Source organism: Lactuca sativa, chromosome 8 (genome assembly GCF_002870075.4).
Source record: "Lactuca sativa cultivar Salinas chromosome 8, Lsat_Salinas_v11, whole genome shotgun sequence".
NCBI lineage: Eukaryota > Viridiplantae > Streptophyta > Magnoliopsida > Asterales > Asteraceae > Lactuca > Lactuca sativa.
Genome location: NC_056630.2, coordinates 171,560,326 through 171,578,801, shown reverse-complemented (window position 1 = coordinate 171,578,801; position 18,476 = coordinate 171,560,326). Strand labels below are relative to the sequence as shown.

Sequence of the window (18,476 nt, the reverse complement as noted above, 5' to 3'; positions counted from 1 at the left end):
ACTCTTTTACTCCTGGCCAAAGTCAACTCTCCCGGTCAAAGTCAACTTTCAGTTGACCTGACTCGCCGAGTTGGGCCGCCAACTCGCCGAGTCCCTACTCTCACTTCTCAACCCTGTTCGCTGCTACTCGTCGAGTATGGCATCAACTCGATGAGTTTCCTTTCGATTCTAGAACTCAGACTATCTACATCCGACTCGCTGAGTTGTATGAACAACTCGACGAGTTGTTATTGGACTAAGAAGATTGCCTTGGACTCGCCGAGTTGTATGAACAACTCGTCGAGTCCCTCCATTACTGAGTCTGACCTCCGGCTCACTGAGTCAATTCTACTACTCACTGGTCCCCACTCGGAATCACTCAAAAAGGGGAAAAATCGGGGACTCGCGCCTCGACTCGCCGAGTCCGAAGAACGACTCGCCGAGTCGCATGCATGCAGCTACTATAAACTCAACTCTGCTTGAATCCAGCGCATATAACTTGTAGATCTGGGCTCCTTAGGCTCGATTAACACGTAAAGATTCTATCTTTACGTGCCCATAAACATCCATGAAGATCAAAAGGCTCAAAAAGCATAATAAAGGCTAGATCTAGGGTTCTCATGCAAAGCAACTTCGAAAAGGTAATAGATCAGGGCTCTAGAACTCCTAAACGAACAGATCTAGGGATATCTCGACCCATCAAGGCATCCATACAACTATAAATCTTGGAAAATACATTAAACTAGCCTTATAGGTGTTCTAATGGAGGTTTTAAGCACAAAACATAATAACTCCGAGATATACCTTAATGAACTCTGACTTTGGCCTTGGATCTTTGCTCTACACCTCCCCTTTTTGGTCATTTCTTCTTTTTCTTCTTCAAACCTTCAAGAATCCACACAAAACACTTTAATCATACAAGGAATGGTTTAGGGTTGCTCACGGACTCTTTGAGGGTGAAGGAGGCGAGTTTGGGGCACATATCATTGCTTAAATAGTGAGCAAACCCGGGGATTTAGGGTTTCTTCCAGACGGGCGGACTCGCCGAGTCCCGAATATGGACTCGTCGAGTCGCCGACTTACACGTGCTCGAAATCCCGTCTCTACTCGACGATTCGGGCTATAGACTCGCCGAGTCCCTATGGAAAACTTCAAAATAAATAAACATGAAACAACATACCAGAGACGGGACGTTACAAAGGGGGCAAAGAAACCCTAGATTCATGAGATCTACTAATCATATGAAAATAGGCATGGATTCATGCCTTAAGCAACAACCTTGAATGAAATGGTAGAAGATCTGAGCCCCTCAAGCCAGCCTAGCTTGAATCCCCCCTTTCTTCCTTGCAAAAATGCACGAAAGTGATGAAATTAGCTCCCTCTCTTTCTCTATGTTTTCTGGTTCGATTAGGGTCTCGCAAGGGTATGTGTGGCCGCAAATGAAGGCCATAAGGACCTTTAAATAGGGCACATGCTCAAAGATTTAGGGTTTATGTCCACAGTGCGGACTCATCGAGTCCATTCATTAATCCAAGTCATCAGTCGCGATCCTACTCGACGAGTTTAGGCGCCAACTCGTCGAGTCCCCCTTCTTAAGTCAAAATAAATACTCAAATTGTGATACATGGAAATCCGGATGTTACAATATCAATTTGATAGGATGAATTATGGAGAAAGAGTTTGATAACTGATTTGTTAATATATTATAAGAATAATATATTAATTGAGAAATCATATTATTCAATTAGTATTGATCATAAATTAATTTGGAATTAATGTAGTGATCAAAAGAAACTGATTAAAAGAACGGGGATTGATTATGTAAATCAGTGATAGTTGTATTTTGGGCTAATGGATCCTATTGATAAGGGGTGGAAAAAAATTATGGGAAGCCCATAGAGTTTTCATCCAAGGCCTATCATATGGGGGTCTGTAGATTGCTTAAGACCGAAGCAAGGGAATTAGGGTTTCCAGTTGAAAACCCTAGTAGCCTCAACTATAAAAGGAGCCCCAAGGCTCTTGAAATCTGACACTTGATTCCTTAGAAGAAACCCTGGCCGAAATCTTGTAGCCTCTCTCTCTCTCTCTCTCTCTCTCTCTCTCTCTCTCTCTCTCTCTCTCTCTCTCTCTCTCTCTCTCTCTCTCTCTCTCTCTCTCTCTCTCTCTCTCTCTCTCTCTCTCGTTCATCCATTGTTAAGTGGTTTTTGTGACTCCATTAGAGGTGCAACAATTAAGGCACTAAGCTATTGAAGGTCAAGATCAAGCAATCAACAAGAAAGGTATTCTTCTAAACCTAATATGAGTATATTTCGATTTTATATCTTAGAATTAGGGTTCTTGCTTTGAAAAACTTAATTTGCATGTATAACTTGAGAAAAACCTAGATCCAAAGCAAATAGGGTTGCATGTGCATCATAAGAATTTTGTAACGCTCAAAACTCATCATATATAGTGAACATTATATCTTTTTTTTTTAAATCAAAATTTTTTTTTAAGTTTCAGTGGTAAAAAAAAATAAAAAAAAATACTATAAATAGTAACAACTAGAAGAATATATGAATCATGAGCTATTCCGAAAAAATTAGTTCAAAAGAATTTATTTTTTTTGTCAAATTTGAAAGTTTTTTCAGGAAAAAAGTTAGAGTTTTGCAAATTTTTTTGTCTAAAACCGGAATATTACCGGTAGATCTATTACAATGTGTATATATATATATATATATATATATATATATATATATATATATATATATATATATATATATATATATATATATATATATATATATATATATATATATATATATATATATATATATATATATATATATAAAATGTCTTTGTTAGGAAAAATAAAAATAAGTTTATGTTTAACCCGAAACCCCTCCATATATATTGGGGTTTTTAATGATAGTAACTATTTACAAACAAGGTAGCATAAACACCTTCTTTGTGTGCATTTCTACTTTCATTTTATGGCAGATTTTAATATTACGGATTATACCAAATTGTGAAAAAAGTTGTTTGTTTGAAGTGTTATTTTAGTTTTCCCATTTATTGTTAAGGCATTTAAAATTAATTCTTTTAAAAATACAAACATTTGTTTTTTTAAAAAAATAAATAAAATAAATAAAACTACATTATAAACACCAATTCAACCAGATTGATAGTATACTTAAGGGTAAATTACACAAATTGTCCATATGGTTTGACCCAATCTACGTATTTCATCCTTTTTCACGTGGATACTCCTTATGGTATTCTTTTGTTGTGATTTTTGTTCCAAACAAATGTAAAAAAGAGGCCAATACTCTTTCCGATTTTTACCTTTTTGTTATTAATTTTCATTATTTAATATGATTAATTTGAATATAAGACCTACCCCACATGCTTTATCATCTCCCTCGCCAACACCACACACTCTCTCCTCTTGTTTCTCTCTCCTTTCAGACTAGTTTGGCACGAACCTCTCCAACTTAACCATAGTATATGGTGATATCAATCAAACCCTTATCCTCCAACATTCGCTATTACAAGCTTCTTCCACCTGCACCTCACCACTACTTTAACCTTCATCACCTTCAAATAGTCTCTAAGGATATCTATGCTCCATCATCAACTTTGGAATTTGGATCCTAAAACCTATTGGAAACGATTTTTGATCCGATATGGGCACTTCACTTTCTGGATTGATGAGGGGATTCATGTTCATCAGGGTTCAGGTCTCTTGATTGATTTTGATTTAAGGTTTTTATTATTACATTTCTTAAGACTCATTTTATTTTCGATTACTATGTCTCATAGGACTATTTTTGATTTCAAGTTTGTTTCACGTTGTATTTTTGGATTTTTTTATATATAAAGTTTGGGTTTGAATGGTTTTAATTTTGATTTTTGTTCGGTTTTGATTTTGATTTGGTTTTGATTATAGGTTTTTGGGACTTGCCGGTAGTATATATCGGGAGGTGAACATATGGGATGCAATTGCATCTAATAACATGGTAGGGAGCAGAGGGGTGGGTATGGTAAGAACTAAAGTGGGTCCTAATAAAAGAAATTTTAAAAAAAAATAGAAAATATAAAATGTTAATAAAAAGGGTATTATTCTCTTTTTAGATTAGAAAACATAACTAAAGAATACCAAAACAATGGTCTAAGTCATCATTAAAAAAAAGTTCACATTGGCTCAAACCTCAAGAAAGAATTCCTATAATTTTCTGATTACTTATTTTCTTACAAAAAAAAACATTGTTTTTCTTCACAATCTAATGATTTTGCACCAACATAAATGAAAAAGACAAAATTGCAAAAATAGTCCCTGTGGTATTCATTTTTTTTGGGGTTTTAGTCCAAACAGTGACTTTTTTGGATTGGTGGTCCTTTTGAGGTAGTTTGTATGTGAAAATAGTCCCTCCGAAAATTGAAATGACTATAATACCCTTGGGGTATTTATTTTTCATTTTTTTTAATTAAATATTTATTTATTTATTTTAACAATTAAAAAATAATGGAGGACCCCCCCCCCCCCTCTCTCTCTGTCTCTCTCAAGCAAACACACACACTCCAGATCATCAACATTCATCATCTTCCTTTTAGCCACCATCATCCATACATCAAGAATGTTGAACCCAAGCTTCCTTCTTCAACCACCGAAGCTGCACCATTGAAAACCCCACAACAAAAACATGCACCGAGGTAATCATCCCCTGTCACCATTGATCACAAACACCATGGGGAAGAGATACACACAATGAATCTTTATTTGGGTTTGGTTTTGTTTATGGTGTCGATTTCGATTTTGTTTCTCACTCTAACCAGAACCAAAAACCCATGGAACAACTCTAATTTTGTTTTCAATCAAGTTTTTAGTTTTATTTCATACTTCTATTTTGATTCCGTTCAAGTTTATTTCTTCAATAACCCATATGAATTCCAGATTTCTTTTTAATTCAGGACACACACGATGAAACCGTTGACATATGGGTTTGTTTTTAAATGTCAAACCTTTGATTTAGTTGCAGGTTCTCTAAGGGTTTTAGAGCAAGAAACCCCAATCTTTGATTTAGTTGACGTCCTATAATGGTTTTTGAATAGGGATGAAGGTTTCATTTTCATCAGTTTTTGAGCAAGGATGAAGGTTCCCTAGTCACACCAGAAATCCATGTATGTGTGTGTCTTTTGGTTCCTCCCCTCATCTCGCCTCATCAACTTCCTCTTCCCTCCCACCTATTCTTCTTCACCGTCGTTATCTCCCCCTAAACTCATCCCCAGATAAAAATTAAAACTTGTAACCAACATCAAACCAAAATCAAGAACAACCCATTAATCAATCCCCCCATCAAAATTAGAGGAAGGGAGAAGTATGGAGGGATAACAGGTGGGTAAATCGGCTTTTGGATGAACAAGAATGGTGAAAATAGAACGAATGTTTTTTCTGAAAAACTGATCATTCCATCCTCGAAGATCGAATTGAATCAGGGGGAATTAATGAATTGATGAAGTGTAATCTAAAAAAATATAACAAATCAGGGGAGAAGGGTGGAGATTGAAAGAAGAGGGAAGGTTCGTCTATTTGTGTGTGTGTGATGAAGTGATAGCTTGGGATGAGAGAGAGAGAGAGAGGTGGGTCCTCCATTATTTTTTAATTGTTAAAGTAAATAAATAAATATTTAATTTTAAAAAAAATGAAAGAAAAATGAAAAATAAATACCCCAAGGGTATTATAGTCATTTCAATTTTCGGAGGGACTATTTTCACATACAAACTATCTCAAAAGGACCACCAATCCAAAAAAGTCACTGTTTGAACTAAAACCTCAAAAAATACATACCATAGGGACCATTTTTGCAATTTTGTCAATGAAAAAACACAAACTCATCATCATCAATAATGCTAAGTCGATACTAATCAAAATGTACTCTTCATATAAAAAGATGATTCGTACACAACAGTTTTTCATCATACATAATAACTTATGTTTCAAAATGGTTGTACAATATACAAAAATAAATAAATAAATAAATAAAACATGTCATTGCTATGTAGAACAAAAAAAATTATTGTGTATGAATCATCTTCCTTTTCATATCAATCATGCTTTGTAGTTTGTAGGTCCTCTTTATGTAAAATCTAATCTACCTAACCTAATACTAAAATCTTCAAGATGAAAGTCATGCCCATATAGCCAAAAGAGACATGCAACCTAAGCCAAATAGAAGAGACATGAATGCTAAGATTTGCAGCTTTGGACTTGTTTGCACTTTTAATTTCAAAAAATCCATAGCAAGAAGGTCAACAAGTGCCATATAGATTAGTATGCCAGCAGAAGCCGCATTGAGGACACCTTGTACAATGAGAGCTGTGTGGCTATTCTCGTCATAAGTGTTAGAGATTCCGAACCCGAGAGCAATCCCAATTGGAGTTGTGACAGAAAAAAATATGGACATTGTTGCTATGGTTCGAATCTTGAACTTTGCCTGCAAAAATATATAGAACTTAGTTTATAAATAAATCTTGTCATGGAGGTTTGAGTAATTAATTAATGGTGTATATATAAAAATCACAGGTACCTCAGTGATGCAACTTCCAAGGCCCATGCCTTCGAACATTTGATGAAAACTTATGGCAACAATAAGTGGTTTTATCGTTTTGGGACTGACTGACACACCTAATGATATTCCAATTATTACTGAATGTATCAGAATACCCATTTCCAACACCTGCATGCAACAATGTTTAATTTTCAGCCAAAATTTTGATTCTCTTAAAATCTAATAAAAATAACTAGTTTTTAGTTAGCCATTTACAAAAATAATAAAATATACAAAAGTATATATCACGAAAACATGACAAATCTATAGAAAGAAAAAGATCGCATTAGTGTGGTACCTGTGAAATAATCCGGTGGCGGAGCAAACCTTCCGACGAGTTAGAATCTTTAATATGGGCATGTGCATGGCCATCGGATGTATGTGTATGAACATGCACGTGACCCTCCTGCTTCTCTTCATCTCCGATATGCTCCTCCGCCCCATTCTTACTAGAATGTCTATTAAACAAACTCGTAGCAGCAGTTTCCACCATCATAACCACCACAGCCGCCACCATCGCTACAAAATTAGCCAACGGAAAATCTCCCCAAGACTTGTCGCCCAAACAAGGGTTTTCCAAGCTCTCGTTAGCATCAGCTAACACATGAACAAAACCGGTGGCTAAGATGACACCGGAGGCGAAGAATTTGACACCCAAGAACACGGTGCTTTCAGGTCGTAATGATTCAAACTTCTTGCCTAACAAAGGGACACAAACGCCAAAAGCACCGGCCACTAGAATTGAAGCGATAGCAACCAATTTTAATTTGAGAGATTGGATTTTGTTGTTGTCGTCTACGTTGCCTGAATCTTCGCAAGAACAGTCTGCATATATGGAGATTGGGAGGAGGAGAAGAAGAAGAAGAAACCATATAGAATTCATTGCTTATTACTTTATTTGGTGTTAACGTTGGGAAGACGGATAGAAATATGTAGGGTTTTAGGGGTTTTATGGGGAAACGTGGGACATGAGGAGTTGATATATATCGAACAAGTGTAGATCAGAAGATGACGACATTATTACGATTTAGTGTGTCACTTTGCCCATATATCTTACATTGATATCGACTATCGACTTGAAGTCGTATATTTGCATATATAATGTCAACATTTTGGAAAGTTCGGTATATATATCTTTTTTTTTAAATCAACAAACATTTGGTAAGTTTAATTATTAAAAATTATATTTATTTTTTGTAAACTTTCAAAATCTTTGATTTATTCAAATCTTTATTTTTTATTTTTTATTATTATATCATTATTTTAAATCTCTATTTTTATTAATTATATTGATTATTATATCCTTCTTATAAATTTAATAATAAAATATCATTTAATTTATGCAAGTTATTATTGTAATCATGTTTTAATAAGTTTAAAACTCAAAATAACGAATAACTATTTTTTTATTAAAACAGCTCCGTACTTTCATCGTCTCTATTTTCAACATTGAAGTTTATAGAGGTAAATATCAAAATTTTGTTCTTAATAGAAAAACATATTGCATTTAATTTATTAACGATGAAACGAGTATTTTGCATTTACTCTTCAAAATAAACTATTTCGCTTATCTTTATATTTGTTGATAGAATATTTATATGATTACCTTTACCATAAGTTTTATGAAAGCCACTACACTTGAACTTCACTCGCATATTTACGAATTGTCATCTTCGATCGTTTATGTTTCTTAAAACTTGTTGTACAAAAGTAAGCCTAATTGTAATATTTGTCATGAAATGAATGTTTTTAGATTTAAAAAATCGCAAAAAATAATAAATTTATTTAATCTATCGTTTTGTGTAAATAATTTTCATAATGAGAAACTTTCTTAAAATGTTTATTTTTATAACAATAGATTTTGTAAATATAATCTAAGCTTTAATATATCTTTTTCCTAAAAGGCTTCTTATTATCATAGTGTTACGATAAAATCAAATTAAAAATAATCTAAGCTTTAATATTTTTTTCCTAAAATGCTTCTTCTATAACATTTTTGAAAATTGTATATCTAACAAGAAATATTAATCACTCAATACATTTTATAACTTATTTAAGTTCAATTATTTAAATAATTAATTGATTATATTGATCTTACATTTTTCAAGCTTCAACCATAAAAAATAGAGAGGACGAGTATGGAATTGCTTTAGTAGAAATTAATTATTTAGTTACCTATAGTTTTAAACTTATTAAAATTAATTAAAATAATAATTTCGGTAAATATTATTTTTTAAAAGTTACGCTATAAATGTTGTTTTAAACTTAAATTTATAAGATATGCATAATAATCAACTAATAAAAATTAAAATAAGGCTGAACAAATATAATGTTTTAACAATTTATGAAATATAAATATAATGTTTATAAAATAAATTAGACAAATATAATATTGTAATTTTTAATCGTCTTCCTTTCAGAATGAGATACGAAAATATCATTCTAAATACAGCAAAATTTTGATTACAACACATATAGATTTTTTTATGAATCTAATATTTTTTATTAAAAGATAGTTTAAGGATTTAATGGTTAGTCAAATATTTTTTTATGAATCTAAGTTTGCTTCCATTTAGTATCATATGTTGAGTTGGTCCTCAAGAATATTCTCCAATTAAATACTAAAGTTTAGCCTTATAATGAGCATTTGAATCACTTGACTTTGTCAAACAATTTTTTATGAATCTAAGCGTACTTCCATTTGGTATCATATGTTGAGTTGGTCCTCAAGAATATCCTCCAAATACTAACGTTTAGCTTTATAATGAGCATTCAATGGAGAAATCTTCTTGCCAATAGGTGTTTAGCTATAAATCCATAACACATATATAGGTGATTGACAGAATGTAGGAACCGGATCCGAAACTGGTTACACCGGTTCTTCAGAATTTGGAACCCGTCTCGGAACCGCCGGGACCGATTTCAGTACCGGGTACCCGATTGCTTTTTATTTTTTATAATTCCCTCATGGAAAGGTAGATAAATTAATTGTTACGACGTAAGTAAACAGTATGATTGAAAAATTATTTTATGAACAAAGATAAGCAAGAGTATTAGGTAATTTAATTTACGAACAAAGAATATACATATACATGTTTTTCAAACTTATAAAAAGAGAAGATGAAAAAAACAATACCAAAGGGTCTTTGGCCTAGCAGTAGGGAGTGACTTTCTCATTTAAGAGGTCATCGGTTCAAGTCTCACTTGAAACATAAGTGGTTATATTTAGAAGTATATTAGTTTGTTGTTTCAAAAAAAAATTGAATTTGGTAACAAAGAAACCATTTAAAAGTTTTGTGATTACTTAACATGTGAATATGTTTTAAGCAACAAAAAATTAAAAAAAAAAATAGGAACCGGAACCGTTGCGGCTTTAGAAGAACTAGGTGCGGTGGGAGCGCACTAATGTTTGATGAAGTCCACGTCTAAAAGGCATCGGAGAAGGCATCAGAGGCTATAACAGTTGTATAACATCCCGATGATGAGGTATTTTCAATGTTAACCCTATGTATGGAAGAGTATTCCATTTTGACCCTTGGGTTTGAGAAAGATTGAAAGAATGGCCTATTGTGGCATTTCGGTAATTATGTCTAGAAGATTTGTGCATTGAGCGTACGTTGTGTACGTTAGGTGTACTAGGGAGGATCCTTGTACGTTGGGCGTACACCGTGTACGCAAGGTGTACGTGGTAAATCCTCAAACTCTAATTTTTAGTGTTTTGTGGACCCATTACATATTGGGCATTCCAACCAGAAGGTTATGGATCGGAGCATTCCAACCGTGAGGTTGTCGGCCGGGGGTAATCCAACCAAGAGGTTGTGGAACCGTTATGTGTTTGATTATATGTTTGTGTGGTGGTACTTTGGGGGAAATCACTAAGTTTTGGCTTATAGTTTTTAGTTTATAGTTTCACGTACTTCAGAGGATCGCGGAAAGGCGAAGGTGTGATTGTACACAGCTTCCTGAGTTTTGTCACTGGATCTTCGGGAAAAACTCTTATTTGAAATAATATTTTTGAAACAATGACTGTTTTTATAAACACTGATGATGAATGGTTGATTTTTAAAAATTTTAAATTATGGTGATTCTTGAGTGTTACAAGTTGGTATCAAATCTTTGGTTTGAGAGAATTAGATGGGCATTCGTGTGAATCCGGACTCAAACTAGCGAACTGCAAAAGTTTTTAAACTGATTTTTCATAAATTGTTTTAAAAAGTAAAATAACTAATATTTTATAACCTGAGAATGTTTGGTTTAGCCTTATTTACTGTTCTTGTTTGATGAAGGGCTTAGGGTAGAATCAAGTGTTCGACTGTCTATAGGGTCCAGTGTTATGTATGATTAGGATACACGAGTGCTACAGGGTTGGTGAAAGTTTCATGGATGAGCTATGTGGGGTCAACAGGCCAGTTGAGGAATGTCTAGCCTTTCTCTAGGAAGTAAGAATAGGATGTATGAGCATGCTAGTGTGTGTTGTTAAGGTTGTTGTGATGATCCTTTGAGAGAAATACGGGTAGGTGTGGAAGGTAGTATGAGCCCATACTACCGAAAGCACAGGGCCCGTACACGTAGCAGGGAAGTCACAACCCCTAGGGTTTCGTTAATTGAAATAGTTCCTATGGTATGAATTGTGCTTTATCTGATAGTTTTTGGATTAGTTTAGTATGGTGTTCACGAGGGAATCTGGATCAGGAGCAGGAGCGAGTGGCCAGGATAGGCCAGAGCTGATTGAGGACCGGGTTGGGGAGGTGATTCATGTTGAGGTTGTTTCTATTGTCTAGGGGCGGATACCAGAGTTGTTTGGTTCTATCAAGAGAACCATGATGGAATTCTTTGATGACCGATACACTGCACTTTCTAAGGTTGTTGATGTTGCATCTACTACGGTCATCGTTGTGGCGGGGATTGGCGCGGGGAGAGCCTTCCAGTACTGAGACTTCGACAATACGAAACCCCCAGTGTTTGATGGTGTTCAGGATCTGATTAATGCTATGAGGTGGTTGTCATATGTTGATGGATGTTTCTTTACTTGTTCCTGCCCAGCTAACCAAAAGGTCAGGTGCGCTCTAAACCTTCTTCGGTCTGGAGCGAATGACTGGTGGAGGTTGGTGACTAGTTCATACACTCTAAAGCAGAGAGGTACTATATCATCGGAATAGTTTTCTGATATGTTCCCCTAGAGATACGCCTCTTTGGTTGAGAGAGAGAGAGAGATTAGCCCAGGAGTATCTGGACCTAAGGCAGGGGACTGAGTCCGTGACTGAGATCACCAAGATGTTTATAAAGAGAGCTATGTTTTGTCCTGATTTTGCTACTTCTAAGCAAGCTCAGATGACCCGGTACTTGAGCATGCTCAAGACGGATATCTACCAATTCGTATCCACACAGCGGTATGGTACACTTGTGGAGTTGCAGGAGGCCGCTAGGAGACGAGAGATTGCGATGGAGCTCCAGCTGAGAGAGCAGAGGTAGGATTCGGTTTATACACAACCCGCGACGAAGCGGTTCAAGCCCGCTAATTCGAGGTCTGGAGGGCAGAGGGGCCGCATTTGTGGTAAGTGTGGCAGGGTTCATGAGGGTATTTTTCGATCTTCATCTAGTTGCCACAAATGTGGCAAGGAGGGGCATTACGCCAAGGACTGTCGTCAGCAGGCTCCAGTACTGAGTACCAGGATTTGGTATCATTATGACTAGGTGGGCCATGTGAAGGCCCAGCTCCCTTTGCTTACTACTAGACCGAAGCAGGCTCCATTGCCGGCTACTCTGAGGATCATGGATGGGAGCCAAGGCAGGGCGGAGCCCCCGGGGGCTCAAGGTTGCACTTTTTAGCTTATGACAGAGGAGACCAGGGTGGCGGCGGACGTCATTACTGTTATGTTTCTATTTATCATTATATCGATTATTTTATGGTATAATTATGTTTATGTTTCTCATAGGTACATTCTTGGTGATTTTTTTCCTGCTCTTGTGTTATTTGAATCAGGCAGGAGTCGGTCCTTTATGTATTGGTCTTTTAGTAGGGATTTTGTTATGACCATTATCGAGTTGGAGTGTCTACTACGGGTTTCTATCGCCAACAAGCATGGGATTTCTACATCTAGAGCGTATCAGGATTGTGGCCTGGAGATTTTTGGGGTGCCTTATTTGATTGATTTGATTCCTATCTCCATGGGGGATGTATGCATGATAGTGGGGATGGATTGGTTGAGTAGGTTTAGTGATACGATAGAATGTGAGGTTCAACAGGTAGTGGTTCGAACCCTAAGTGGGGGAGACCTGGTCATCTACAAAGAAGGTACCAGGGTTGGAACATGGTTTTGTTCGGCAGCCATGGTTCAGCAATATATTTAGCATGGGTGTATGGGTTATCTTGCCTATGTGGTTGATACTTAGGTTGGGGAGCAGGTATCGATTTCAGACGTGCCAACTGTCAAGGAGTTTGCTGATGTGTTTCTAGAGGCGTTACCCGGTGTGCCTCCCGAGAGGTAGATTGGGTTCATGATTGACCTAAGGCCAGGTGCATCTTCGATTGCCAAGGCGCCGTACCATGTGGCATCGCCCAAGATGCAAGAGTTATCCTCTCAGCTTCAGGAACTGCTAGGCAAGCAGTTCGCCGTGGGGAGCACCAATATTATTCGTTAAGAAGAAGGATGGTTCACACCGGATGTGCATTGATTACCGATAATTGAAAAAATTGACGGTGAAGAACCGATATCCCCTTTCGCGGATTGATAACCTATTTGATCAGTTGTAGGGTGCATCTTGGTTCTCCAAGATTGACATGAGGTCCGAGTATCAGTAGGTAAGGGTGAGAGAGGGGGATTTGGAGAAGACATTATTCTGGACTCGATACGGGCATTATGAGTTCGTGGTGATGCTATTTGGGCTCACCAATGCGCCTACAGTGTTTATGGACTTGATGAATCGGGTATGCAGTCTGATGCTCGATCGATCAGTTATCGTTTTTATTAAGGAGATCTTGGTGTATTCCAAGACCAGGGAGCAGCATGAGGAGCACCTTCGAGAGCTTTTAGGAGTATTGAGGCGGGAACGAATGTGTGTCAAGTTCTCGAAGTGTGAGTTTTGGTTATGAGAGGTCCTGTTCTTGGGGCATCTCGTTAACCAAAACAGGATTTTGGTCGATCCGGCCAAGATTGAGGTTGTGATGCAGTGGGAGGTTCCGAAGTCTCCATCAGAGATCATGAGTTTCTTGGGTTTGGCGGGATCTTATCGGGGATTTATACAGGATTTCTCCAAGATTGTTGTACCCCTCACTCGTTTGATGAGGAAGGGCGTGGATTCCCGATGGGGCCCTGATCAACAGTCGGCATTTGAGACATTGCGGCAAAGGTTATGTGAGGCCCTGGTGTTGACGATTCCGGAGCATGTCGAGGGTTTCGTGGTATTTTGTGATGCATCCATCACTGTTTTGGGGGACGATCCTTATGCATAAGGGTGAGTGATTGTGTATTCTTATCAGCAGTTGAAGCCGCATGAGGCATGATATCTTACTCATGACCTGGAGTTGGGGGCAGTGGTGTTCGCCCTCAAGATTTGGAGACATTATCTATATGGGTTCCATTGTACTGTTTACACGGATTACAAGAGTTTGTGATATCTTATGGACCAGCCGAACCTGGACAGGAGGCAGCGCTGGTGGCTGGACGTGGTTAAGGATTATGACTTCGAGATCCTTTACCATCCGGGTAAAGCAAATGTGGTCGCGGATTCCTTGAGCCACAAGTCGGTCGGATCTTCAGCTGGGGATATGTGTATAAGGATATCCATTGATTCTCCATTTTTGGATTTGATCAGAGGGACACGGGCAGAGGGATTCAAGAAAGAGAATTGGAAACATGAGAGGATCAGGGGTGAGATTGACAGATTTGTCAACGATAGTCGGTGATTGTTGACCCAATGTGGTCGGTTTTGGGTTCTGGTTTCTCTTGGGATCAGGCAGAATTTTTTGGAGGAGTCTCATAAGTCTCTCTTTTCGATACACCTGGGAGCCACCAAGATGTATCGGGATTTGAGACTAAGTTACTAGTGGTCGTGTATGAAGAGGGAGATAGCTAGCATGGTATCTTGAGACGTGCTTGACATGTAAAATGGTCAAGGCCGAGCATCAGAGGCCGCATGGCAAGCTGCAGCATTTGGAGGTTTCCATGTGGAAGTGGGAACAGATCACCATGGATTTTATCACCAAGCTACCGAAGACTGCCAAGGGTTTTATTTTATAGGGGTCATCGTGGATCGATTGGCCAAGAGTGCCCACTTTTTGGCCATCCGAGAGAGCTCCTCGGCCGAAAAGTTAACCGATGTGTATGTTCAGGAGATTGTTGCTTGTCATGGGGTTCTGGTCTCCATTGTTTCAGAACTTGATGTTCGGTTCACTTCCTAATTCCAGCAAAAGTTCCACGAGGAACTAGGTACGAGGCTATATTTTAGCACTGCATATCATCCGCAAACCGACGGCCAGAGTGAGCGGACCATCCAGTCACTTAAGGATATGCTGCGAACTTGTGTCATAGATTTTGGTGGGAGTTGGGACTCCTACCTACCTCATGTGGAGTTTTCCTACAACAACAACTATCACTCTAACATTTGGTGCCCCGCATTTTGAGCTCTTGTATGGTCGGAGATGTCGTACCCCGGTTTGTTGGGGATAGATTGGTCACAGAGTCATGGGAAGGACTAAAGTAATCCTCCAGACCATGGAGCTTATCCAACAGATCAGGCAGAGATTGCAGACCGCTCAGAGTTGGCAGAAGATTTATGCCGACCGACACCGATCAGAGTTGGAGTTTCAGGTCGGTGATATGGTACTACTGAAGGTCTCACCTTGGAAGGGTGTGATACGCTTCAGGAAGAGGAGAAAATTAGGCCACCGGTATATTGGACAGTTTCGTGTGATCGCCAGGTTAGGCAGGGTGGCCTACCGGTTGTATAAGCTGAGTGAGCTCAGTCAGATCCACAACATTTTCTATGTTTCGTAGTTGTGGAAGTGCGTATTGGACGATGAGGCAGTGTTTCCTTTGGATGATATTCAGGTCAATGATCGCCTAAATTATATTGAGAGGCCAGTAGCGATAGTTGAGATAAAGATGAAGATTATGCGCAACAAGGAGATACATTTGGTAAAGATTCATTAACAACATCAGAAAGGCTCCGAGTGGACCTGGGAGCCGGAGCCAGAGATGCAGGAGCATTATCCTGAGTTATTTGCGATAGCCGACTTCGAGGACGAACTCTAGTTCAAGTGGGGGAGAATTAAACATCCTGATGATGAGGTATTTTCAATTTTAAACCTGTGTATGGAAGAGTATTGCATTTTGACCCTTGGGTTTGAGAAATATTGCAAGAATGGCCCATTGTGACATTTTGGTAACTATGGCTAGAAGATTAGTACGTTTAGCGTACGTTGTGTACGCAAGGCGTACGTGGTAAATCCTCAAACCCTAATTTTTAGGGTTTTGTCCAGATATAAGCATCATTATCTCTCATTTGTCATTCCCTCATCAGCCTCAATCTGAGATAAACGACCCTCTAGCTAACCCTAAGTGAGAAGAGTGCATCTTGATCTTATCTTTGTGTTTTATGGTGTTCTTGAAGAAGAAGAAGGTAGTAAGAAGAGCTTGGAGCTTGGAAGCAACTTGGATCTGAGATTATCTCCTTACTAGAAACCTCCCATAGGTAAAAAGTTCATGACATAATCACTCTATCTTGTAGATATAGCCATTTCTTAATTTAAGGAACTTTTGGTCACAAAATGGTGATTCTTGAGCTTGGCATGCTCTTAACCAAATAAGTCGTCCTTTCAGACCTTATGAGGGATCTTGAGTTATAAAATTGTGGTTTTGATGCTTAGTTTTCCTCCATGCATGCTATAGAAGGTCTTAAGGCATTAAGATGTTGAGATTTAGTGTATTGAGCACTTAATGAACATGCAAAGTCAAAAAGTTGGAAACTTTATGACTCTTAGTGGTATTTTGGCCTTGGATCTGAAAGTTGGACGTGAGAGCTTAATGCTTTAAGCTCTTATTGAGGAAGTGGGGTTCTGAGTGTATGTCATGCGTACCTAAACATACGGTGCGCGTATGTGGTCAAACTCTTGACTCCGATCAAGGCTCGAGTACGCCCAGCATAGGAGCTGAGTACGCCTCGCGTACTCGGCTGAGTGGACCAAATTGACTCCTTGACCCGTTGACTTTGACTTTGACTTTCACTAGGGTTGACCAAGTTTGAATCAAGGGTATTTTGAGATATAGTTAAGCCTTGGTCTGTATCTATTGAATAGGAGACCTGTAGAGCCTGCATTTAGAGAAGTGTATTGTTCAGCTATTCGTCAGACTGTGAGGTAAGTTTCCTCACTGTTCTTGTGGATCGAAGGCACCAATGTCGACCCCTTTTGTTATGTATCCTGGTATATAGGATGTCGCTATACTGTAGAGATCTGTAGATCTGCCTACTAGTCTGTTAACCAGTTATATGATTATCAGTTGTTAGATATATGTTATTTGTTATGTGCATCGCAACATGGTAAGGTGGGGTTGAGATTGTACTGCTTTGTGATGTAAGTTAACAGACCAGGGCATTCCAACCATAAGGTTGTGGGCCAGGGAATTCCTACCAAAAGGTTATGGGTCGGGGGTAATCCAACCAGGAGGTTGTGGACTCGTTATGTAATGGGAATTCTAACCGTAAAGTTGTGGGTCAAGGCATTCCAACCGTGAGGTTGTGGGTCGGGGGTAATCCAACCAGGAGGTTATGGACCTATTATTTATTTGATTATATGTTTGTGTAGTGGTACTTTGGGGGAGCTCACTAAGCTTTGGCATACAGTTTTTAGTTTATGATTTCAGGTACTTCAGAGGACCGCGGAAAGGCAAAGGCGTGCTCGTACACAACTTCTTGTTTTGTCACTAGATCTTGAGGGAAAACTCTTATTTGAAATAATACTTTTGAAACCATGACTATTTTGTAAACACTGATGATGAATGGTTGATTTTTGAAAATTTTAAATTATTGTGATTTTTTAGTGTTACAAGTTGTTTATGTGAGAGATGTTTTCCTTAGGAGGAGAAGGAGGATATGAGATTGAAAAGGGGGAAATTGGACAAAAAAGGAACTTCTAACGACTATTAGAGAAGGTCGTTGGAGGTGGATGGTGGCGACTGTGAAATGGGGTTGGCTATAGGGTTTTAACCTAAAGCTCTTACACCATGATAGAACTAGCAAAGGGTGCCACAGAGTGAGGTTGTTGGAAAGGATGGCAACAAAATCAAGTGACTTCATAAATGCAAGGTAGAGATCATCGGTGCTATCAGATCAGATGAGCACCTATTTAGTCAGAAAGTCTTTAACAGAAAAACCAAAATCATCAAATTCAATAGAGACTTTTTTATCTTTAGTAATTTTACGAATAAAGACAAGGTTTTTGATAATGTCGGATGTAACAAGAACACTTTGTAAAGTAAAGAGACAACATTTAGAAAGAATGAAGGTACGGCCAGTGTGAGTAATAGGAATAGACGAATGTGAACCAAGACATAATTAATATAGCTCTTATTGCTAAAGGAGTTGAGAATACGTGAGTTTGAGGCTAAGTGAGATGTGGCATATGTTTCCATGAACCAAGTTGAATCATTAAGCTCTTGAAGAGACATAAAGCTAAATGATTGACCGATGTATGTGAGTTGATCATTTGATACCGCAGGAACCAATTCCAAGGGGGTTGTATGGAAGATGATTGAGAAACAGGAAAATCTGACTGGTGAGGTAACGATGAAGGCTAATCGAGGATCTTGGGCTGATGTCGGGAGGTTGTTTTGTAACACTTGTTTTCTAAGTATTTTCATTTATGGCTTAAAGTTTAAAATGTTGAAATTTTTTCCTTACATAAGGCATAAG

General features: G+C 38.0%; 1 protein-coding gene across 1 annotated transcript; it reads right to left on the bottom strand.

The window, feature by feature from the left end:
• Nucleotides 1-5,952: 5,952 nt before the first annotated feature.
• Nucleotides 5,953-7,786, bottom strand: LOC111893633 (zinc transporter 5). The gene is made up of 3 exons (XM_023889691.3): nt 6,865-7,786; nt 6,546-6,695; nt 5,953-6,452 (listed from the first exon to the last, which is right to left on the bottom strand). The coding sequence occupies exons 1-3, from the start codon at nt 7,447-7,449 to the stop codon at nt 6,147-6,149; spliced, it is 1,041 nt and encodes a 346-aa protein (XP_023745459.1). The 5' UTR covers nt 7,450-7,786; the 3' UTR covers nt 5,953-6,146.
• Nucleotides 7,787-18,476: the final 10,690 nt, after the last annotated feature.